This window comes from Anolis sagrei, chromosome 6 (assembly GCF_037176765.1).
Source record: "Anolis sagrei isolate rAnoSag1 chromosome 6, rAnoSag1.mat, whole genome shotgun sequence".
Classification (NCBI taxonomy): Eukaryota; Metazoa; Chordata; class Lepidosauria; order Squamata; family Dactyloidae; genus Anolis; species Anolis sagrei.
This window is the reverse complement of record NC_090026.1, coordinates 132,645,786-132,670,932: the sequence shown is the minus strand read 5'-3', so window position 1 is coordinate 132,670,932 and position 25,147 is coordinate 132,645,786. Positions and strand designations below refer to the sequence as shown.

At 44.6% G+C, this 25,147-nt stretch overlaps 1 protein-coding gene across 4 annotated transcripts in view; it reads left to right on the top strand.

Moving 5' to 3' along the window:
- The first annotated feature begins 1,420 nt into the window (after positions 1 to 1,420).
- Positions 1,421 to 25,147, top strand: part of LOC132779088 (uncharacterized) — a 32,457-nt gene continuing 8,730 nt past the window's right edge. For all 4 annotated transcript variants that reach the window (XR_010910213.1, XR_010910212.1, XR_010910211.1 and 1 more), the window contains exons 1-5: positions 1,421 to 1,611; positions 20,318 to 20,470; positions 20,993 to 21,111; positions 23,231 to 23,341; positions 23,494 to 23,607. Coding sequence is in view for 1 of the 4 variants with exons in the window: in XM_060782787.2 (XP_060638770.2) it covers positions 21,081 to 21,111; positions 23,231 to 23,341; positions 23,494 to 23,607 (256 nt within the window). In the remaining 3 variants the exon portion in view is untranslated. The remainder of the gene's footprint in view (positions 1,612 to 20,317; positions 20,471 to 20,992; positions 21,112 to 23,230; positions 23,342 to 23,493; positions 23,608 to 25,147) is intronic.

The following is a 25,147-nucleotide window of genomic DNA, read 5'->3' as shown; positions in this document are numbered from 1 at the left end:
TGTGACCTCATGGACCAGCCCACGCCAGAGCTCCCTGTCGGCCGTCACCACCCCCAGCTCCTTCAAGGTCAGTCCAGTCACTTCAAGGATGCCATCCATCCATCTTGCCCTTGGTCGGCCCCTCTTCCTTTTGCCTTCCACTTTCCCCAGCATCATTCCCTTCTCTAGGCTTTGCTGTCTCCTCATGATGTGGCCAAAGTACTCCAGCTTTGTCTCTAGAATCCTTCCCTCCAATGAGCAGCCGGGCTTTCTTTCCTGGAGGATGGACTGGTTGGATCTTCTCGCAGTCCAAGGCACTCTCAGCACTTTCCTCCAACACCACAGATCAAAAGCATCTCTCTTCCTTCGCTCAGCCTTCCCGAAGGTCCAGCTCTCACATCCGTAGATGTGACTACAGGGAATACCATGGCTTTGACTAGGCGGATCTTTGTTGCCAGTCTGATGTCTCCACTCTTGACTATTTTATCGAGACTGGACATTGCTCTCCTCCCAAGAAGGAAGCGTCTCCTGATTTCCTGGCCACAGTCTGCGTCTGCACTCATCTTTGCGCCTAGAAATACAAAGTCTGTCACGGCCTCCACGATTTCTCCCTCTATTTCCCAGTTGTCAATCATTCTTGTTGCCATTATCTTGGTTTTTTTGACCTTTAGCTGCAACCTGGCTTTTGCGCTTTCTTCTTTCACCTTGATGAGAAGGCTCCTCAGCTCCTCCTCACTTTCAGCCATCAGAGTGGTGTCATCTGCATATCTGAGGTTGTTCATGTTTCTTCCAGCCATTTTCACCCCAGCTTTGCATTCCTCAAGCCCCGCACATCCTCGCATGATGTGTTCTGCGTACAATTTTAAAAGGTTGGGTGAGAGGATGCAGCCTTGCCGGACGCCTTTCCCAATCTGATGTTAACTAATGGATATTACTGTTTTAATTGATTAATCATTTTGTGTTGTGTTGTTGAAACTGGTTGTTAACCGCTCTGAGTCGCCTGAGGGCTGAGAAGAGCGGTATACAAATAAAGCAAATAAATAAATAAATAAATTAGGAATGGTGGGAGTTGGAGTCCAAACCAACGGAGTTTAGGTTATTACATGAACAGGCCCAATGTTTCTTCTGCCTGGCTGCCTTCTGAGAATGAGGCCTAGCCCGCATTTATCGCGAGAGCCACTCTACGGCGCGGGATTTGGCGCCTCCCTCCCTCGCGAGAGCTCTTTCCCAGCGACAAAATGGCGCCTGGGAGGAGTGCAGGGGAAAACTCAATTTCCCATGATTCCCTCAACCTTCCCCAGGCGGCCAATCGGAGGCGAGCGGAGGCGGAAAGCCGTCTCTTCCGTTTCCGGTTCCTCCATCCGGGTCCTTGTCCTGCTCTAGCTGTGATTACGGAGGAAGACAAGGAAAGGAAGGAAGGAGGGAAGGCAGGAAGAGATGTAGAGGCCTCCTTCCTTCCGTCCGCGTGGTGACGTCACCGCGTGAGGTCACGGGGCCCTGGCGGTGACGAGAGGAGGAGGAGGAGGAGGATGCGGCGGTGACGCGGCCTGGCCTGGCCTGGCGCGGGACCGTCCCGGGGGTTGCTATGGCGACGCGGCCTACCCACGGGACACGGCCTCTCCGCGCGGCCTGGTGAGACAGCCGAGCCCAGGAGACGGGGGACACCGGGAGGGAGGCCTCAGTCTATGAGGGGGCCTTGGGGGGCATCCTCTCCTGACGTTTCGCCTCCATCTGTGGCTAAGGCCCTTTTCAGAGGTTCTGGTTGGTGGCACTGAAGTAAATAGTGTGTGCGTGTGTGCCGTCCCCTGCCACACGTTGCTGTGGCCCTGTCTGTGTATGTGTGTTTGGCATGTCTATATGTGGTTTTACACAAGTATTGTAATATATTTTTTATTTTAGTTTATACTCTTTAAGTCTCTTCTGCTGTGTTTTTCAGTGTGTTTATGAGTGATGGTCACTCGTAGGCCTGAGAGGGGTCTTGTGTCCAAATTTGGTGTCAATTCGCCCAGTGGTTTTTGAGTTCTGTTAATCCCACAAACGAACATGACATTTCTATTTATATAGATCAGTGTTTCTCAACCTGGGGGTCGGGACCCCTGGAGGGGTCACGAGGGGGTGTCAGAGGGGTCACCAAAGACCACCAGAAAACACAGTATTTTCTGTTGGTCATTGAGGTTTTGTGTGGGAAGTTTGGCCCAGTTCAATTCTTGGGTGAGACTACGGGACGGCCCAGGAGACGGGGGACACCGGGAGGGAGGGCCTCAGTCTATGAGGGGGCCGTGGGGGGCATTCTCCCCTCACGTTTCGCCTCCATCTGTGGCTAAGGACATTTTCAGAGGTTCTGGTTGGTGGCACTGAAGTAAATAGTGTGTTTGTGTGTGTATATATATATACTAGCCGTCCCCTGCCACACGTTGCTGTGGCCCTGTCTGTGTATGTGTGCTTGGCATGTCTATATGTGGTTTTGCACAAGTATTGTAATGTCATTTTTATTTTATTTTATACTCTCATTTGCTGTGGACTCATCTTGTTGTGTTTCAAATAATATAACAATTAACAATATAACAATAAAGCCTTCTCTGTGGTGGCCCCTCGGCTGTGGAACGCCCTTCCCATGGACATTAGATCAGCTCCTACGTTAATAGTGTTTCGAAGAAAACTAAAAACCTGGCTGTTTGAACAGGCATTCGGATAAACTGAGAGGAGAAGGCTGAGAGGGGATATGATAGCCATGTATAAATATGTGAGAGGAAGCCACAGGGAGGAGGAGGGAGCAAGCTCGTTTTCTGCTTCCTTGGAGACTAGGACGCAATGGAGCAATGGCTTCAAACTACAAGAGAGGAGATTCCATCTGAACATGAGGAAGAACTTCCTGACTGTGAGAGCCGTTCAGCAGTGGAACTCTCTGCCCCGGAGTGTGGTGGAGGCTCCTTCTTTGGAAGCTTTTAAGCAGAGGCTGGATGGCCATCTGTCAGGGGTGATTTGAATGCAATATTCCTGCTTCTTGGCAGAATGGGGTTGGACTGGATGATGGCCCAGGAGGTCTCTTCCAACTCTTTGATTCTATGATTCTATGATTCTAAACAGTGCAATGAATACGATGAATATAGGAACGGAATTATGGTTGACGAATTGGATCACGACTCTAGTTACGAGACGTTAATGTGTTGTTATTGATGTGTCATTACTTTGTATACTATGCTGTTAATGGTTTTTAAATTGTATGTTGTTATGATTGACTTTTTGCTCTTGTTGTGAACCGCGTTGAGTCGCCTACGGGCTGAGAAACTGCAGTATACAAGCAAAGTAAGTAAGTAAATAAATAAATAATAACAATAACGTTATTGGGTTGTTGTAGGTTTTTTTGGGCTATATGGCCATGTTCTGGAGGCAATTTTTCTCCTGACATTTCACCTGCATCTGTGGCAAGCATCCTCAGAGGTAGTGAGGTCTATTGGAAGTAGGAAAATGGGTTTATATATGGGTTAATAACCTTTTTTTGTATACCACACCTCCATCTCCCCGAAGGGACTTGGGGCGGCTGACATGGGGATAAGCCTGATCAAAATAACACATTTGAAATGCATAAAAACAGCAAGAAGAGAAATAAAACAACAACGGCATAGCACAATATAAAACAACCATCAAACAGACAACCAGTATATTGTCGAAGGCTTTCATGGCCAGAATCACTGGGTTGTTGTAGGTTTTTTCGGGCTATATGGCCATGTTCTAGAGGCATTTTCTCCTGACGTTTCGCCTCCATCTATGGCAAGCATCCTCAGAGGTTGTGAGGTCTGCTGTAATTAGGAAAAATGGGTTTATATATGGGTTAATAACTTTATTTTTATACCCTGCCTCCATCTCCCCGAAGGGACTTGGGGCAGCTGACATGGAGACAAGCCTGATCAAAATAGTTAAAATACCACATTTAAAATGCATAAAAACAGCAAGAAGAGAAATAAAACAACAGTGGCATAGCACAATATAAAACAACCATCAAACAGACAACCAGTGTATTGTCGAAGGCTTTCATGGCCGGAATCACTGGGTTGTTGTAGGTTTTTCAGGCTATATGGTCATGTTCTAGAGGCATTATCTCCTGACGTGAAAATGTTTGACTCCCAGTCCCTCCACTTTACTACGGACCCCTGCTTAGAGATACATCTGGCACTTTCACTTTAACCACGAACCCTTCCTCACAACTGATTGTATTAGCCCCTCTCCCCTTCCCAGAACTACATTGCTATCTCAGGTTACTGGTTGTCTGGGTTGTTGTAGGTTTTTCTGGGCTATATGGCCATGTTCTAGAGGCATTCTCTCCTGGCGTTTTGCCTGCATCTATGGCAAGCATCCTCAGAGGTAGTGAGGTCTGTTGGAACTAGGGAAAGGGGTTTATATATCTGTGGAATGACCAGGACTCTTGTCTGCTGGAGCTAGGTAGGAATGTTTCAACTGACCACCTTGATTAGCATTTGATGGCCTGACTGTGCCTGGAGCAATCTTTTGTTGAGAGGTGATTAGATGTCCCTGTTTGTTTCTTCTGTTGTTTTGCTGTTTTAATTTTAGGGTTTTTTTAAATACTGGTAGCCAGATTGTGTTCATTTTCATGGTTTCTTCCATTCTGTTGAAATTGTCCACATGCTTCTTATGGATTTCAATGGCTTCTCTGTGTAGTCTGACATGGTGGTTGTGAGAGTGGTCCAGCATTTCTGTATTCCCTGATAATACGCTGTGTCCAGGTTGGTTCCTCAGGTGCTCTGCTGTGGCTGACTTCTCTGGTTGAAGGAGTCTGCACTGCCTTTCAGGGTCCTTGATGCGCGTTTGGGCAATGCTGCTGCTGCGTTTGGTGGTCCCTATGTAGACTTGTCCACAGCTGCATGGTACACGGTAGACTCCTGCAGAAGCAAGAGGATCCCTCTTGTCCTTTGCGGAACGTAGCATTTGTTGGATTTTCCTGGTGGGTCTGTAGATAGTTTGTATGTTGTGTTTCCTCATCAGCTTCCCTCAGCTGGTTTTTGAGTTATGTTAATCCCACAAACGAACATTACATTTTTATTTATATAGAAGATATATACACATACATACATATATATACATATATACACACACACACACACACACACACACACATATATATATATATATATATATACACACACACACACACACACACATACTAGCTGTGCCCTGCCACGCGTTGCTGTGGCCTATAGTAAAACTTATCAAAGTTGAGGTAGATATCTGGACTATTATGAAAGAGAGGTCCCTACCTATTCCTTCCCCCTTTTCCTCCCCCTTTCTCTCCTTTCTTCCTTCTCTACCTCTTTCTTTCTTTCCTTCTTTCACTACTTGGTTTCATCCTTCTCTCTTTCCTTCATTCCCTCCCCCTTTCTTCCTTTGCCTTTCTTCCCTTCCTGTTTGCTTCCTTCTTTCACTTTTTATTTCCTTTTATTTCACCACCATCATAACAATAACAATAATGCAATGCATTGCCTCCGGGACCTGACACCTCTCCCATTCCCCCTAAAAGGATCTCAGAGGAAGAATAGCATAATAATAATAATAATAGAAATAACAACCTTTACCCGCCACGTGTTGCTGTGGCCAATCTTCCCTCTTTCTCTCCTTCTTTCCCTCCTTCCTTCCTTCCTTCCCTCCCATCTTTCCTTCTCCTCTTCTTTCTCTATCTCTTTCCTTCCTTCCCCCTTTTTCTTTCTTTTCTGCTGTCTCTCTTTTCTTTCCTTCCATCTTTCCTTTTCTTTCCTTTTCTTCTTCCTTCTTTCTCTAACTTTCCTTCCTTCCCCCTTTTTCTTTACCTCCCTTTCTCTTCCCCCTTTTTCTTCCCCCTTCTTTCCTTCCTTCCTGTCTTTCCTAGATTTTGACAGGGCGGGAAGGGGCGGGGTGGGATTTGGAGGGGGCGTGAAGTAAAAGGAGGTAAGATTGGGGTGGGGGAGTGATGGAGCGTGGGGTTGTGTGTGTGTGTGTGCAGCGGCGGGGGAGTGATGGAGCGTGGGGTTGCGTGTGTGTGTGCGGCGGCGGGGGGGAGTGATGGAGCGTGGGGTTGTGTGTGCGGCGGCGGGGGGTGGGGTTGCGTGTGTGCGTGCGGTGGCGGGGGGAGTGATGGAGCGTGTGGTTGTGTGTGTGCGTGCGGCAGCGGGGGAAGTGATGGAGTGTGGGGTTGCGTGTGTGTGTGCGGCGGCGGGGGGAGTGGGGTTGCGTGTGTGTGTGCGGCGGCGGGGGGAGTGATGGAGTGTGGGGTTGTGTGTGTGTGTGCGGCAGGGGTGTGTGTGTGTGCGGGAAGCGGCGCAGTGGGGCTTGGAGTGGGCATGGTTTCCGCAGAGGGAACGTTGGCCGGAAGGGCATGTGCGCGCGCCAGGGAACTTGCGGCTGGGCGCCAATGCGCATGCTCAGTTGTTTTGCCGTTTTATGAGTGTGTTGTTGTGTTGTTTTTCATTTTGAGTAGATACGTTTGTACCTTGTGGGTTGTGTTATGGGCATGGGAATTTTGGTTAAGTTTCGTTGGGGTTTTTTCGAGTTTTGTTTTTTTGCCGTTTTGAGTGTGTTGTTGTGTTGTTTTTCATTTTGAGTAATACGTTTGTACCTTGTGGGTTGTGTTATGAGCATGGGAATTTTGGTTAAGTTTTGTTGGTTTTTTTTTAGAGTTTTATCCTTTTGCCGTTTTGTGAGTGTGTTGTTGTGTTGTTTTTCATTTTGAGTAGATATGTTTGTACCTTGTGGGTTGTGTTATGGGCATGGGAATTTTGGTTAAGTTTCGTTGGGGGATTTTTGAGTTTTGTTGTTTTGCCGTTTTGTGAGTGTATTGTTGTGTTGTTTTTCATTTTGAGTAGATATGTTTGTACCTTGTGGGTTGTGTTATGAGCATGGGAATTTTGGTTAAGTTTCGTTGGGGGATTTTTGAGTTTTGTTGTTTTGCCGTTTTGTGAGTGTGTTGTTGTGTTGTTTTTCATTTTTAGTAGATATGTTTGTACCTTGTGGGTTGTGTTATGGGCATGGGAATTTTGGTTAAGTTTCGTTGGGGGATTTTTGAGTTTTGTTGTTTTGCCGTTTTGTGAGTGTGTTGTTGTGTTGTTTTTCATTTTGCGTAGATATGTTTGTACCTTGTGGGTTGTGTTATGGGCATGGGAATTTTGGTTAAGTTTCGTTGGGGGTTTTTTGAGTTTTGTTTCCTCGTTGGATGCCCCTAACAAATTTATATATATATACCTGTGGAATGGTGTACAGGGTGGGAGGAACAACCCATATCTGTTTGGAGCAAGTGTGAATGTCGCAGTTAGCCAGCTTGAACAGCATTGAGTAGCCTTGCAGTTGCAAAGCCTGGCTGTTGCTCCCTCCCTGAGGGTATCCTCTGCTTGGGATGTCCAGGGTGGGAAGAAGGACCCTTGCCTGTTTGAAGCAAGTGTGAATGTTGCAGTTAGCCAGCTTTAACAGCATTGAGAAGCCTTGCAGTTTGCAAAGTCAATCATGAGGGTATCTGCATAGACATTGCCTGGAGGCACCCACAGTGGAATGATGTTCAGGGTGGGAGGAAGAACCCTTGCCTGCTTGAAATCAGTGTGAATGTTGCAGTTAGCCAGCTTGAGCAGCATTGAGCAGCCTTGCACTTGCAAAGCCTGGCTGTTGCTCCCTGGGAATATCCTCTGCTTGGGATGTCCAGGGTAGGAGGAAGGACCCTTGTCTGTTTGAGGCCAATGTGAATGTTGTCGTTAGCAAGCTTCAGTAGCATTCAGCAGATATGAAGTTTGCAAAGTTAATCATAAGGGTATCTGCATAGGGGTGGCCTGGCCTTTATTGCCTGGAGGCACCCTCAGTGGAATGATGTCCAGGGAGGGAAGAAGAACCCTTGCCTGTTTGAAGCCAGTGTGAATGTTGGAATTAAAAAACTTGATTATTTATTTATGACTTTTATATGCCAACTTCTCACCCCGAAGGGGACTCAGAGCGGCTTACAAGATATATTTTCATACGATATATTATATTATTAGCATAGCACAATATCAGTATTATATATTACTATATTGCACTATACCATTATATTGTAATATTATTAGTAATATTACATGTAATGTAAATATATAATTATAATATTGTATTACTTACTTACTTACTTACTTACTTACTTAGGCGATCCCTCGTAGTCCGAGGATGATGGTCCTCCAAGTTCGGTGTCCTGGGGGTGGGTTCATAGGTGGCTGTGGAGCCCTATTCTTGACCTGCATCTTCTCCTGCAGTGAGGACATTGGTTTCCAGGTGGGAGGCGGTCTTGGTTGGGGTTGGCTTGACGCACCTTCCTCTTGGCACGTTTCTCTCTTTCACCCTCCATTCGTGCCTCTTCAAATTCTGCAGCACTGCTGGTCACAGCTGACCTCCAGCTGGAGCACTTATGGGCCAGGACTTCCCAGTTCTCAGTGTCTATGCCAGAGTTTTAAAGGTTGGCTTTGAGCCCATCTTTAAATCTCTTTTCCTGTCCACCAACATTCCGTTTTCTGTTCTTGAGTTCGGAATAGAGCAACTGCTTTGGGAGATGGTGGTTGGACATCTGGACAACGTGGCCGGTCCAGCGGAGTTGATGGCAGAGGTCTTTGCTTCTTCCAGCAAACGCTGACGTTTGTTCTTCAGTGCTGGGGGTCTTTGCTTCTTCCAGCATGCTGACGTTTGCCCGCCTGTCTTCCCAAGAGATTTGCAGGATTTTCCGGAGGCAGCGCTGATTGAATCGTTCCAGGAGTTTCATGTGACGTCTGTAGACAGTCCACGTTTTGCAGGCATATAGCAGGGTTGGGAGGACAATAGCTTTATAGACAAGCACCTTGGTATCCCTAAAGATGTCCCAGTCCTCAAACACTCTCTGCTTCATTTGGAAAAATGCTGCACTCGCAGAGCTCAGGCGGTGTTGTATTTCGGTGTCGGTTGACTTTGGTGGGGAGGTGGCTGCCAAGGTAGTGGAAATGATCAACATTTTCTAATGTTACCCCATTAAGCTGTATCGCTGGCATTGGAGAGGGGTTGGCTGGTGACTGCTGAAACAGCACCTTGGTTTTCTCGATGTTCAGTGACACGCCGAGGTTCTCATATGCTTCTGCAAAGGTGTTTAGAGTGGCTTGTAGCTCTTCTGAATGCGCACAGACAACGTTGTCATCAGCATATTATACTATATTATATTATTAGTAAAGACAAGATGGAAGCTTAAGTGTAAAAATGGAAAGTATGCAGAAAATAACAACAACAACAACCCATTAAGGAATGACAGGCCTCCTGCATTTCCTCCTGAGTAAAATGTCTCTCTGGTAGAACAGGACACTGGCTTCTCGCCCAAGAAGAACCCACAAGGAGGTGGATGTTCTGAACCACCAGAATGAAAACATCCAATACTTTAATGGCCTTAGCAGATTTGAAAGCAGGACCAAAACTTACAAAGTGAATGAATTTCAATGAATTTCAACAGGGAGAAATGTAGGATGCTGCACTTTGGCAGAAAAAAAACAACTAAATATGGTGATTCTGGAGGGGTGACATTATGCTTGGAAACAGTCTGTGAGAAAGGGATCTAGGCATCTTAGAGGACCACAAGCTGAGGATGAGAAAACAGTGTGATGCGGCCGCTAAAAACCCCAGTGCAATTCTCAGCGGCATCAATAGAAGTCTAGTGTCCAAATCAAGTGAAGTCATAGGGCCATTCTCTTTTGCTTTTAAACTCTAGAGGGAAATTACTGAGTAGCATTTAGACTTATATCCTATGCATTTTCTTCGTTATATTTATGTGCAGCTTAAACCAATTTACTCAGATAATGTTAACATAGCGCTGTGTTGATAACAGTTTACAACTTGCGTTTTGTTACTTGGAATAATAGCCCTGCGTCCAGTTCTGGGCAGAACAATTCAAGAAGGAGATGGACAAGAAAGAAGGCGTTCAGGGAAGGGCCCCCAAAATAGTCAAAACTCTGGAAACGATGCATTCCTTTGAGGAGCAGCTTTGGGAGCTGGAGATGTTTATCTTGGAGAAGAGAGGCTTTTAGGCCATTTTATGTGTTGCTGGGTAGAAGTGTGTGACTTGGAAATGATTGTTTTCACCTTCCTGTTTTGGTTTTGATGGAGAATGCCAGAGATGTGGGTGTGGAAGAGCCATGCGTGAGGTGTGGTTTTCACATATGTTTACTATTTATGTTACAGATTTTAAATGGTAATATTTTTTAATGTTCGACTCTACCTTGCATCTCAGTTGAATTTTTTTTTTGTCGTGTCAGGAGTGACTTGAGAAACTGCAAGTCGCTTCTGGTGTGAGATAATTGGCCGTCTGCAAGGACGTTGCCCAGGGGACGCCCGGATGATTTGATGTTTTTATCATCCTTCTGGGAGGCTTCTCTCATGTCAGTTGAAATAAAAGGAGGATATAATGATGGTGGTGGTGGCGGTGGTGGCAGCAATACAATAGGCATCGCTTGGTGCCACTCCGCATGGTTTCTGTTAATTGCATTTGCTTTGATTGCCACAGAAGACAAGGATGGGATGATATAAGGGAGGTCTGGGCCTTACAGATGAAGACTTTGGCCTATTCCTCAGGCAGGTTGTGTCCGGTAAGTCTTATTCCTAAATAAAGGGACATAACATTGCAGTGAAAAAGGCAGCCCTCCATATCCTTGGACTCTGCATCTACGGATTCAGTCATTTATGGCTTGAAAATGTTTAGCCATTAAGAAGTACTACAGCTAGGCCTCCATATCCATATCCATGGCTTGAAAGTATTCCACCATTTACAAAAATTCCCCAAAGCCAACCTTGATTGGTTGTTTGCTGTAAATGACACCACTTTACTACACTGCTGGATACAGGTTTTGTGTGTGTGTGTCAGGAGTGATTTGAGAAACTGCAAGTCACTTCTTTTTTATATATATATATAAATTTTTATTGAGTTTTATAATTACAGCGAAAGTGGGAGAATAATCCAAGAAGATAGAAAAGCAGGAAAGTTAAGAAGATAGTACCCATAACCCCGTGTGGAAAAAAAAAAAGATTCAAAGATCCAAAAATCAAATAACAGCAAAAAATCACACACAGAGAAAAATTAAAAAGTAAAAGTAAAAATAAAAATTGGACTTCCTTCTGATACTGCGCGTTCAGTCATCTCTTAAGTCCATGTCTTGAATTTAATCCAGTTTACATCTCGATTATGTCCTCAGTACTGTTATAAATCCTTATAATTAGTTTCCATATAATCGTCAATTGTTGACCAATTCGTCTGTTTAATTGGATTGCCTATATTCTTTTTCAATAAAAACGTTAACTTGTCCATATCCTTAATTTCATTCACCTTATTTATCCAAAGGAGTTTATCTGGTATTTCTTTCAGTTTCCAAAGTTTCGCGAAGATCATTCTAGCGGCAGTTGTCATATACGTAAACAGAGTATCCTCATTTGAGTCTAATTTTATATCAGCGTCTGTAATTCCCAATAAGTAATATTCTGCTTTTCTTGGAAATTTTTTGTTAAGTATTTTCTGCACTTCCTCATGGATAACTTTCCAATACTTTTGAGATTCTCCGCAACTCCACCATAAGTGGAAAAAGCTGCCTTCATGCACATTACATTTCCAACACGATTTTGATACCTCCTTATACATATGATTTAATTTAACTGGGGTCATATACCACCTATGAAACATTTTCATCCAATTCTCCTTTAAGTCCGTTGCATAGGTGTATTTAATTTTTTTCTTCCACATTATCTCCCAGTCACACAGTGCTATAGGTCTTTTAAAGTTTTCTGCCCATTTCACCATGCAGCCTTTTATTAATTCGGTCTCCGTTGAACATTCTAATAATTTGTCATATAATTTTGTAATGCACTTTGTTTTCGTTTTTAGGGATTTATCCCAGAATACTTCCTTAATTTGAAAGCCCAGCTTTTTATCTTGGTTATACTGTTCCTTTATTTGTAGTCACTTCTGATGTGAGAGAATTGGCCGTCTGCAAGGACGTTGCCATGGGGACGCCCGGATGTTTTGATGTTTTACCATCCTTATGGGAGGGTTCTCTCATGTCCCTGCATGGGGAGCTGGAGCTGACAGAGGGAACTCATCTGCACTCTCTGGATTTGAACCTGCAACCTGTTGGTCTTCAGTCCTGCTGGCACAAGGGTTTAACCCACTGCGCCAACGGGGGCCCCTACACTGGATACAGTGAAGTTTCAGCATCAGTTTCAGCATCAGTGGATTTTGGTTTCAGAGATTCTGGAACCAAATGCCAGTGGATACCGAGGGCATACTGTAATTGAAAATGGAGAATCTGAGACAGCACAGTAGTCCTTAGAGAGGTAGGAAATCCAAAATCCACATTGGCCAAAAATTAGATTGACATTTACTTGGAAGGAAGTTCTGTGTCTGTTGTGACTTACTTCCTGGGCATTTTGCTAAGGATTTCGGCTTCAAATGGCCTCGGTCCCTTATGGCCATTACTGGGGCCAGTTCAGGGAAGTAATTCCAGATCTCTGCCGCTTGCAACACAGCCAGCTAAAGAGCTGGTCTCTTCCTCTTGGCCAGTTGGTCACGCTGAAGAGAAAGAGACGTGGGAAACCCCATGGCATTGAAAAGCATTGCCCCCGAGGACTGGGTTGGATCCAGGGCGGAATGGAAACCAGATGGATGGCAGAGATCAGGAGAGGGTTTTGCAGCCTCTGGGGACACCCTCCTGTGAGCCTGCTACTAAAAATGGCTTCTTGTGGCTCTTGGATTTTGGGTTTTGCAGCATGGCTTGCAATGTTGGGTATGTTAGAGGTGCTGCATTGAGAGGATCTGTGAAGTAAATGCTGGGACCCCCCCCCCCCCCAATTGCTTTCTGTGGTGGCTCTGACTTCTTTTAGAGTTCACCGTCTTGGGAGAAAGTAAAGTGCTTGAGGTCAACTGAGCACAAATCATTGACAAAATGTCTGGGTCCAGAAACATGTTGTACTCATTATATTTTTAAAAATAGTTGAGTTTTGAGGGTGTTCCTTTGAAAGACTTTTTCCCAAGTGGAATCTGGCTTGTGTGGAATTTAGTGTTCAGCTGAGAGGGAAAGAAAGCGGGACTCCACGTTACTTCTTGGTTATGAGAAGAGGAACCCTGGGGCCGTTGGCCTGCTAGGAAAACTGGAAGTGCCGGTGGAGAGAAGGAATTTAAAAGGCAAATGCTGATAAGGAACCAGGAAACATGTGTTGATAGCTATTTATTGGATTATGACATTTGTTTATTGCTTCTCAAAAGGGCCCTTCCGGCGATGCACAGTTTTTCAAGCATTGCATACATTAATTAAAACATTTAAAACATGAGAAAAATGCCTCTTTAAAAATAGCTTCGGCACCCAAACAAGTACCCCAGTCTTCAGGGCCAAGGGTCAAGCAATATGGTAGTCTTAGCTGCCCACCCAAAACTCCTGGCTCCTTTGAGAGTCACTGCAGAGAATGCTGTCCACCTGGTTGCAAGTGCCCCCTTTCCTGGCCATTGGCTTCTCAGTCTAGCTCAGGCATAGGTAAACTTCCAGTTGGGAATTGTGGGAGTTGAACCGTCTATATCTGAACGCAGGACGCTAGGCAGGGCTTGGCGAGTGCAGAATTTTGAGAGACTATTGCTTCCCTAATGCTCAAGATCCTGCAAGGAAGACTCCAGCAAGACATGGAGCGAGAGTTGCCCGATGTACAAGCTGGGTTTAGAAAAGGCAGAGGAACGAGAGACCAGATTGCCAATATCCGGATGCTGGAGAATGGAGAAAGGCAGGGAGTTTCAGAAAAACATCTATTTCTGCTTCATTGACTATTTCTAAAGCCTTTGACTGTGTGGATCATCATAAATTGTGACAAGTTCTTGGAGAGATGGGCATCCCAAGCCCCCTTCCCTCTCTCCTGAGGAATCTGTACAAGGACCAAGGAGCAACAGTCAGAACTGACCACGGAACAACAGACTGGTTCAAGATTGGGAAAGGCGTACGGCAAGGCTGCATCCTCTCACCCAACCTCTTTAACTTGTATGCAGAACACATCATGCGAGGATGTGCGGGGCTTGAGGAATGCAAGGCTGGGGTGAAAATGGCTGGAAGAAACATTCACAACCTCAGATATGCAGATGACACCACTTTGATGGCCAAAAGCGAGGAGGAGCTGAGGAGCCTTCTAATCAAGGTGAAAGAAGAAAGCGCAAAAGCCGGGTTGCAGCTAAACGTCAAAAAACCAAGATTATGGCAACAAGAATGAGTGACAACTGGGAAATAGAGGGAGAAAACAGAGACAGACTTTGTATTTCTAGGTGCAAAGATGAGTGCAGATGCAGAGTGCAGCCAGGAAATCAGGAAACGCTTCTTGGGATGAGAGGAATGTCCAATCTCGATAAAATAGTGAAGAGTACAGACATCACATTGGCATGAAGATCTGCATAGTTAAAGCAATGGTATTCCCTATAGTCACCTATGGATGTGAGAGCTGGACCAGAAGGAAGGCTGAGTGAAGGAAGAGAGACGTTTTTGAACTGTGGTGTTGGAGGAAAGTTCTGCGAGTTCCTTGAACCGCGAGAAGATCCAACCAGTCCATCCTCCAGGAAAGAAAACCTGACTGCTCATTGGAGGGAAGGAGAGTAGAGGCCAAGAAGAAAGGAAAGGTTAAAAAAGACAATGATGCTGGGGGAAATGGAAGGGAAAAGGAAGAGGGGCCGACCAAGGGCAAGATGGATGGATGGCATCCTTGAAGTGACTGGATTGACTTTGAAGGAGCTGGGGGTGGTGACAGCCGACAGGGAGCTCTGGCATGGGCTGGTCCATGAGGTCACAAAGAGCCAGAGACGAGTGAACGAATGAACAACAACAACACATTGCTTCCCTTGGCTTGGAAAGGACAATTCTATTGATGCCGTCTAAGGGAGCCCTTTCCCTTTGTTTTTATGTTCTCCTCAGATGTTTTTCCTCAGCTCGGAGTCTGGAGGGTTGGCCTAAGGAGCGCAGCCCATGCTCTGGTCCCTCCTGAGGCTCGTAAGTGAGCTTGGACCCCCTTGGGCACTGCACGTCTTCTCAGTCTCAATTACCTCACCCCACAAGCTGAAAAATACCTTATTTATTACAAAAAAGGAATGGACCTCAACATTCAGGGTGCTGGGTTCTGCACTGGGGACCTCAGCTGTGTTTATTCCACCACTTCCTCCCACGTCACCCTGAATAGATGGTATCCTATCCTGGGACTGTGGTTAAGGGCAGAAATCCAGAGCTGGAAAAGACTGGCAGGAGTCTCTTGTTCAGTCACTGCAAGGAAAGAAGTGTTTGCAAGGGCTGGGAATGGCTCGGATGTATCGGAAATATAAAAGGAGCCCCAGGGTCCGCTCCATTCAGCTTGTGCATGCGCAGCCAGCTGAATAAATGGCCACAGACTGTCCCCAGATTGTGCATCAAAGATATGGTGATCCCATGGGCAGTTTCCTCTTCTGGCTCCTCTGAAATTTCACTTCCTCTCGGAAAGACATCTGAGCGCATGGCTCACATCTTGTGGTTGCAAAGTTCTTCAGACAAAAGCAGGGCGACTATGTTCTTCGGTGTCCTTTCATGAAGATCTAAAAACATGGATATCCCATTGTGCTTTCAATAAGACGGTTTCCCCAGAAAATGTTTGACTCCCAGTTACGACCTAAGTTTCAGTCCCTGCACTTTACTACTGTCTCCTGCTTAGAGGTACAGTGTTACACCTTATATTGCCCGTTACCCCCAATTTAATTTGGCATTGCACTTTAACCATGAACCGTTCATCACAACTGTTAACAATATCATACAAAAGCTGACTGGCACAACCTGGGGGTCACAACCAGACACAGTGAAGACATCTGCCCGTGCACTATGCTACTCTGCTGCTGAGTACGCATGCCCGGTGTGGAACACATCTCACCACGCTAAAACAGTGGATGTGGCTCTTAATGAGACATGCCACATTATCATGGGGTGTCTGCGCCCTACACCACTGGAGAAATTACACTGTTTATCCGGTATTGCACCACCTGACATCCACCACGAAGTAGCGGCCAATAGTGAAAGGACCAAGGCAGAGACATCTCCAGCTCATCCCCTGTTTGGGTATCAGCCAGCACGTCAACTACTTAAATCAAGAAATAGTTTTCTAAGATCTACAGAGACACTCGCTGGAACACCTCAGCAAGCGAGAGTCCAAAAGTGGCAGGCTCAAACCCAGAACCTCAACCAATGGCTGATACCAAATGAGAGACTCCCTCCTGAGCACACAGAAAACTGGGCAACTTGGAAGGCGTTGAACAAACTGCATTCGGGCACCACGAGATGCAGAGCCAACCTTCAGAAATGGGGCTGCAAAGTGGAATCCACGACTTGCGAGTGTGGAGAGGAGCAAACCACTGACCACCTGCTGCAATGCAACCTGAGCCCCACCACATGCACAATGGGGGACCTCCTTACGGCAACACCAGAAGCACTCCAAGTGGCCAGATACTGGTCAAAGGACACTTAATCAACTACCAAGCTTGCAAACTTTGTGGCTCCATTCTAGAACCACTAGCAAAATTTGTGGACCACTATTTACAACCCTTTGTAAAACAGACTTCATCTTATGTTAGGGACACTAAACACTTCATTAATATTATTGAACCCTTGGTGATTCCAATGATGCTGTTCTGATGTCTATAGATGTAACTTCATTGTACACTAGCATTCCAATAGAAGAGGCACGCACTGTATGTGAGTCTACTCTGAACAGGAGATCAAACTGTCACCCTCCCACTTTCTTTTTGTTGGACCTCCTTGATATCATTCTCGAAAAAAAATTCTTTAAATTCGACCAAAAATATTATTTTCAAATACAAGGAGTGGCCATGGGCAGCCCTGTTGCACCTTCAATAGCAAATTTATTTATGGATAATTTGGAAAACAATATAATTTTGAATCGTGCATATAACCCTGTAGCGGGTAGCATAATCAAATATTGCGGATTTATTGATGATATTTTCATCATTATAAACTCACATCATGAGGCAGAAACATTATTATCCTGGATCAATACAGTACACCACAATATCAAATTTACAGGGAACATCAGTACCACATCCTTGGTTTTATGATTTTATGTTATGATTATAAAAGAAAACGACCGATTGAGGGTGAGAAACCACCGTAAAACCACAGATAGAAACTCTCTGTTACACTACAATAGTTACCATCATTGGGCATTAAAAAATAATCTACCGTTTTCACAGATGCTCAGGATTAAACGTAATTCCTCGACCCAACAGGATTTCACTCATGAGATTGAGGTAACGAAACGGCAGTTTAGGAACCGGGGATATCCTGAACATATAATACAATCATCTTATCTAAAAGTAGCCAACATTCCCAGGTCTAAACTTCTAGAGAACAAGACTAGACCCAGAGTAGATAGATTAATATGGCCACTTACTCTCACTAACATGTCCAATTTAGCCATCAGAACAATTAAAAAATACTGGAACTTAATAAGGGACATCCCGGGCTGTGAAAGACCCCCATTAATAGCATATAAAAGAACCAAGAGCATTGGGGATTTTTTGGTACATTCAGACTTAACACATAATGTTCGGACCATGAAATCAAATCTGATTGGCAATTATCGGTGCCATCATTGCTCAGTGTGTAACCAATTGGTGGAGACAAAAATTTTTACACACCAACACCCACCATTGATAATTAAGTTCTCCCATTTTGCTACATGCACAACCAAGGGGGTTATTTACGTGATTATTTGTGAATGCAATCTGATGTACGTTGGCCAAACTCGTCGAGAAGTGAAGTCTAGGATTATAGAACACCGGAGCAAAATTAGAACTAATTCCAGAGATTCCATACTGTATAAACATTTTGATGATCTATGGCACAACCCTGAATCTTTTAAATACCACATATTAGAAGTAGTCACACAATCCAAACACATGGACCTTAACATTAAACTCCTACAAAGGGAAGCATATTGGATCTTCAGATTACGGACGGAACACCCATATGGTCTTAATGAACACAATTCATACAGTTGCTATATATAACTTTGAGGTTTTTTGTATTATCCCTTGTGTACTATACATCCCTGGGGAGTACATTACTCACAACGCCATCTAGTGTTGACATTTTCCACACCTATAACTTTAAATGAGCCTTAAATTAACTTCTCTGTCTCCTCTACATCTGATGCTCATTTTCCTCTTTAAATAGAGGAAACCCCCAGATCTTGTTCATACTCGCAATTACAATCAAACTCAGAAGCAGAGTATCTTGTGAGTATACACCTAATTGGTGAAATATATTGGGAAAACATTTACTTTGATATATGTAATTTTTAAATGTTAATAGCCACAATTTGTTCCTTTTACCTAGATCCCATTGCAAAAAACTTAAGTATCTCTTATGAGAACATATGTAAAAGACTGAACTTTGTAAGTATTTCTAAATGCATTCTATTACATTATGTTCAACCTATACAATTGTAAAATGTATGTATGTATGTAAAATTACAGACCACCCGAAGAAGGCTTGAAGCAAAGGCCGAAACCGGTCGTGGGAGGCTGATTCATGAACATACAACGATATTACTAAAAGACTGTACAGAACTTATTTCATATTGTTTAATTTTGTGATTACTGTGAATTGAACAGTCTAAGTTTCACATTCTACCTATTTTTTGGACTTATTCATTATCTGATCCTTATAAGTGGATTATTTGTGTTTAACCTGTCTACCAAGGAACCCATTCATATTGTTATATTGTGCTATGCCATTGTTGTTTTATTTCTCTTCTTGCTGTTTTTACGCATTTTAAATGTGTTATTTTAACTATTTTGATCAGGCTTATCCCCATTTCTGCCGCCCCGAGTCCCTTCAGGGAGATGGAGGCATGGTATAAAAATAAAGTTATTGTTTTATTATGATTAGAAACACAACAAGATGAGTGCACAGCAAACAAGGTCACTCTGATGGCTGTTGTATTGGATCATACGTCAGACACTACCCAAGTAAAGCGCTTTGAGTCCCCCCAGGGGTGAGGAAGGCGGTATATAAATACTGTAAATAAATAAATAAATAAGTGTCTAGGACTGTGTGATGTATCGGTGAATAATGCGTGCAGATCCCAGTAAGGTGGCCTTTTGCAGCTGGCAGATGGTAATTTTGTCAGCACCTATTGTTTAAGTGCAGGTCAAGGTCTTTAGGCGCTTTACCCAGTGTGCCAATCTCCACTGGGACCCCCTTGACTGGCTTGTCCCAGTCTTTGCATTTCAGTCTTTACATCCTCATATCGTGTCATCTTTTCCAGTTGTTTCTCTTCAATCCTGCTGTCGCCTGGGATTGCAACATTGATTATCCATACTTAGTTTTTTAACACAATCATGAGATCAGGAGTCTTGTGCTCCAAAACTATGTCTGTCTGAATTCAGAAGTCCCAGAGTAGTTTGAAGGGTTCATTTTCTGTAACTTTTTCAGGCTTGTGATCCCACCGTGTCTTTGTCGCAGGCAGATGGTCTTTGTGGCACAAGTTCCAATGAATCATCTGAGCAACGGTGTTGTGCCTCTGCTTGTAGTCTGTCTGCGCAATCTTCTTGCTAATCTTATTGTGTTTCAGGGTGTTGTTGTTGTTGTTAGATGGCTCTTCAGTTTCATCCTAAAGCATCCCCATCACAGGGTTTTCTTGGCAAGATTCCTTCAGAGGCTGGGTGGGTTGCACAATGCATGTCTATTTGCATGTCTGAATGATCTCCAGAGCTATAGTGCAGTGCTCAGACTACTACTTACTACATGCTCCCTCTCTGGGGAAATATACAAACTCAAATGTAATAAAGTTATGTTGAGAGAAAATGATTATGAAAAAAATTCTTCAAGATCCACCACTTTGAGGGGGTGCTGAGTTGGGAAAGGCTGGTCCTGTGAGAATAGGAAGCAGGAAAGAGAGACTGTGGCCTCCTCTCTGCTGTTCTCTTGGGCGTAGAGAAGACCTCTGGGGTCAACTCTGCCTTCCCTGCCCTCCTCTGTATGGGTTGACCCTGTGGACCAGAGGTGGGAGGGGGGAGAGACCTTGGGCAGCCCTGAGGCCCTGCTTGTCTTGCAATCAGGACTTCCAGGCACTCACAGCTTTAAATAATAATAATAATAATAATAATAATAATAATAATGTTTATTTATATCCTGTCTCCATCTCCTAAAGGACTTGGGGTAGCTTACAAAGACATTCCAGGGTGTAGCATATAACATGAAATGGTAGATAAATATAAAACGCTAACACATAAAATTGCAATAACAACAGGGTTTTTTCTTTCTTTCTTTATCGCTTGATGCAGGAGCACTCAGAAGGTGCAGCCCCAGTGAACAGAAGAAGGAGATCACAACACACATCAGACAAATCCCTTTGGCCTTCCAGCTGCTGAGGCGAACCATGATTTGTCCACCCTGGAGAATTGCCCCGGGAAATGCCTGCAGGAGGGGTTGCCCAGGTAGGGCCAGCTGGGCAGGGCTTGACCCTCTCTGTGACGACTTTGATTTGCTCGCCTCACTCTGTGCTCCTTGCATGCAAAGGGGCTCAAGGGGTGGAGGTAGGAAGAACCCCAGGATCCAGTTTCCTGTTTCTACTTCCACACAGCTGTTTGTGAGGGTGATCAATGCTGGGCGGAAGCCGGTCAGCATTTCTTAAAGAGATGGTTGGGCATTTTGTCCCATCTGCCTTTCAAGTCTGAGAGCTGGTTTTCAGCTGGGAATGGGAAGTGAGGGCTCTTCCTTGTACCTTTGTATTGTACTTCGCCTGCTATTTTCCTTTGTGGTTATTATTTGCTCAAGGAGTCAGTAAGTGCAAAACATAAAGCAGATGCGGGTAGCATAAAACAGCCTCTCCAAGTGGGTCCAAGAAGGACATCCCTGATAGGAGTGCTGCTGCTGCTGCTGCTGCCAGCCCGAGAGAACACAACAAAAGCTGGTGGGCTCCTGATTATGTCAAGTGAAGCCATGCTTTGTCCTCACAGGTGACCTTTGAGCCTCCCCTGGTCTGCGTCCTCCTGAAGGCGGAGGAGGAGCTCACGGAGAACCCGCACGGTACACCTGGAGGTGGGGATGGAGAACTACGAGCTGGTCACTTCTCTGGGTAAGATGAGATCCCCTCAGGATGCTTAGTTAGTGGGAGCATGCTGCAGAACCCATCTTTATCATGCCCTGTGTATTGAATCTCAGAAAGACAGCTTGTCTGTACTTCCAAGGAAGACATTGAGTCTGAATAAGGATAGGAAAGACCCAGTGGAGATGTGGGTGTTTTAATCTGGGGGTCCAAGTGCTCTGCAGCCTTTTGGAAATGGATGGAGCTTCCTTGGGAATTCCTAGGCAGTACCTTTACTTCATGATGTGAGAACACAGAGCAGCAAAACAAACAAACAAAAACCAATGAGAATTTTGGAACAGAACTAGAGATCCTGGGGCAAGTCTCTCCCTGATAGAAGACTAGGGTTACAATGACACATGAAACAGCCTGACACAACAAAATAGACTTGGCTGACTGTTGGTAAGCAGCCTAGATGTAATACAGTATAATACTACTAATAATAATATTATGATATTATAATTATATATTTTATATTACATGTAATATTACTAATAATATTACAATATAATTGTATAGTACAATATAGTGATGTATAGCGCTAATATTGTACTGTGCTAATGGTATAATGTAGTGTGCGTGCGTGTGTATCTATCTATCTATATATATACTGTATATACTCGATATAAGCCTAATTTTTCAGCCCCTTTTTTTAGCCTGAAAAAAATCCCCTCGGCTTATACTCGAGTCAAGGTTATTTATTATTTTACTCTGCTATTAATATTATTTTTATTACATTTATTATTTTACTCTGTTATTATTATTACATTTACATTATTTTACTCTATTACTGCTTTTATTGCATTTATTATTTTACTGTATTATTGTTATATTACATGTAATATTACTAATAATATTACAATATAGTTGCATAGTACAATATAGTGATGTATAGCGCTGATATTGTAGTGTGCTAATGGTATAATGTGTGTGTGTGTGTGTGTATCTTGTAAGCTGCTCTAAGTCCCTTTCGGGATGAGAAGGGCGGCATATAAATGTTGCAAATAAATAAATAAATAAATGTCCTTCCTTGGGATAGAATGGTACTGTCAGAATTGGGATGCTTTGATTGTGCTTTTCCTGCATGGCAGGGGGTTGGACTAGATCACCCATGTGGTCCCTTCCAACTCTATTTTTCTATGAAGTCACTATTGACCTAGCCTTTCTGGTTTATATATAGCGGGCCTTGGACAATGATAATAAATTGCTAGTAAGTTGATCTAAGAAGAAGGGTACCTTCAAATATCTTGGCCCTATACTGTCTGGGGGAAAGGCTTCACTGACTTCTGGATTGTTGGGCGAGTGGGCTTATTAACAAAAGACCCTCCCCATAAATGTACAGCAGAGTAACTTATTAGCAGCCGTGTGACCCAGCACGAGTAGACCAAAGTGATAAAAAGAACAAAAAACGCACAGACCAATGTTATCTCCTCCATCGGAGGTTTTTCTTTATTGCAAAATAATATGGTTGCACTATTTACAAGCACAAGGTTTCCATAACAGAAATAGAAAGTTCTTTATACTTCCTTCTTTGCTTCCACACTGGGCTTCTTTCTCGTGCAAATAAAAAGCTTCATTCTCAGAGAGCCTCTTCTCACACTAAACTTCACACAGTAGCCTTTTACACACAACAGCCTTCACACTGGAGCTTTACACACGAGGCCTTCAACCTGGGGCTTCTCTCACCGATTCCTTCTCACACCAGGCCTCTCCCACGCTGAAGCTTACTAACACTGAGGCCTACCTCACACTGAGGCCTACTAACACTGAAGGTTGCCTCACACTGAGGCCTCTTTCAGACTGAAGCCTCTTCATACTGAGGGCAACTAACACTCAGAGCGTACTAAGCTACAGGCACACCTGCTTATATTGAACTGCAGCTTTTATTGAGTCATTGCATCCATTTAACCCTTGGCTCACATTTTTGTAATTAAAATACCTAGTTAATTTTTAATTTTTCTGACAACAATTACCCCAAAACCCCTCAGGACAGGGCTGCTTACCTACCCATGATCACTGCCTCAGTAATATCTGGAAGTGAGAGAGAGTGGAGGGGATGTCTCTGTCAGTTTTTGAAAAGCAACCCATGCCTGGTGTCCTCCTGTCTTAGGCTACCCGGTTCTCAAACCTGACCTCCTGTCTCGGATTGAGCGCGCAGGAGAGCAGTGCATTGGCGACCAACTGGACTCCAGCCGAGGGATTCCAACAGATCCCTGCCCAGGTATGCCACTGATCTCCAACTGTTTGGGTTCAAAGGCCCCATGATTCCCTCCCCAGAGTCCCTGCTCACAACTGAAGCAAGTGCTGAGCTCTTGCTTCAGTAACTGTTGTCTCTTTGGGAAGTAACTGTTGTCTCTTTGCCCTCTGCCCCAGGCTACCGTTTTTTCAAGCCCGAGAGTTTGTCGTGGATTGAGCGGTGGGAGGAGCTTGGCGTGACGGACCGGCAGAAGCTGGAGGAAGGCAAGCTGTGCACCGGATCCTGTCAAGGTGAGGGGTGGAGGCTGAGGCTGTCGCTCCTCCAAGAAGTCTGTAATAGAAGTTGCTCTAGTTCCGTGGTTCTCAACCTGTGGGTCCCCAGGTGTTTCAGCCTACAACTCCCAGAAATCCCAGCCAGTTTACCAGCTGTTAGGATTTCTGGGAGGTGAAGGCCAAAGTACCTAGTGTTGTGACTCAGCTGAAATCACAGACTGTCTCTGATGAGCATGATGGGACTCGGGTTCACAGTTTGGTTCAAGATGTCCCTATTATAGACGTCCCTGTTATAGACAGTGAAGAAGTGCAGTTTCCCACAGCAAGGCATGAGAGTGTTGATACTGAAACTAGTCAGGTGCAGGTGCAGATTGACTCAGAGAAGGAGGACAGTTCTCAGCCTGATAATGAGCAAGCAGGGAAACAGGCTGACACTAATGAACAGACTGACCTTAACGAAATGGGAACCTTAGATCGGGCTGACCGTTTGGAATTCTGAGTTCGAAGGAGTGAGAGGATAGCTAACAAGAGGGAGGCCAGAGGCCAAAGAAACACCTTCATGTTTTGCAAAGGGTATTAATCCATGTGTGTGAGACCAAACCTTTGTCAAAGCAACTTTGCGTTCAACTAAGAAGCTTGCCTTTGCTTGTCTGGATTTATCTTGCAGTTTTTGTGTTCATGGTCTCAGGATTTTGTCATGTTCTCTTGGGTTTTTGCTGGTACCTTTTTGGATTAAGCTTCAAGTGCTTGAGGATATTGATCTGTTGGGACTTTAACCTTTGCCTTTAAGAACTTTTTACCTTTTATTTTTAATAAACTATAAAGACTTCTGGCTGTGTGCAGTTCGGTGTCTTCAGCAAGGTGAATCTACTCTGAGGTGCAACACCTAGGGACCCACAGGTTGAGAACCACTGCTCTTGGGATAGTCCTGACCTGGCAGCCACAGCGAGACAAAGAACAGACAGTAATGACGGTCTGGCTCTTGAGCTTCCTCCGGCCATGGGGTTGGCTTGGCTTCTGCGGTCACTTCTCCCATCGCTGCTCTCCAGTGCTCCACCCTGCTTACTCCTTTCCTTATTCCAAAGCTTCCTCATCCATACCTTAATGTACTTGTTGTCCCTCCAAGTGATGTGTCTTGGCGGTGGGTCCATAGGTGGCTGCAGAGGCCTATTCTTGATCCTTTTCATGCCTCTGCTTCTGAGCATCACCAAGGCTCCCCTTTGTGCCACCCCTTCAAACATCACCAGGGCTCACTCTGGGATCCTTGGTGTGCTTGGCTCACTAGTTTTGGCGCTTTGCTCTTGAGCAGTGGTCCTCAACCTGTGGCTCCCCAGGTGTTTTGGCCTACAATTCCCAGAAATCCCAGCCAATTTACTAACTGTTAGGATTTCTGGGAGTTGAAGGCCAAAACATCTGGGGAGCCACAGGTTGAGGACCACTGCTCTAGTCAGTCATGGAAACCAGGGTTTATATCTTTTTACATCCTGAAGGTTTTTGCACCTGACAAGCTATGGACCCTCAGGTTTCCTCTTCCCTATCCCAAGGATGCCTCCCTGGT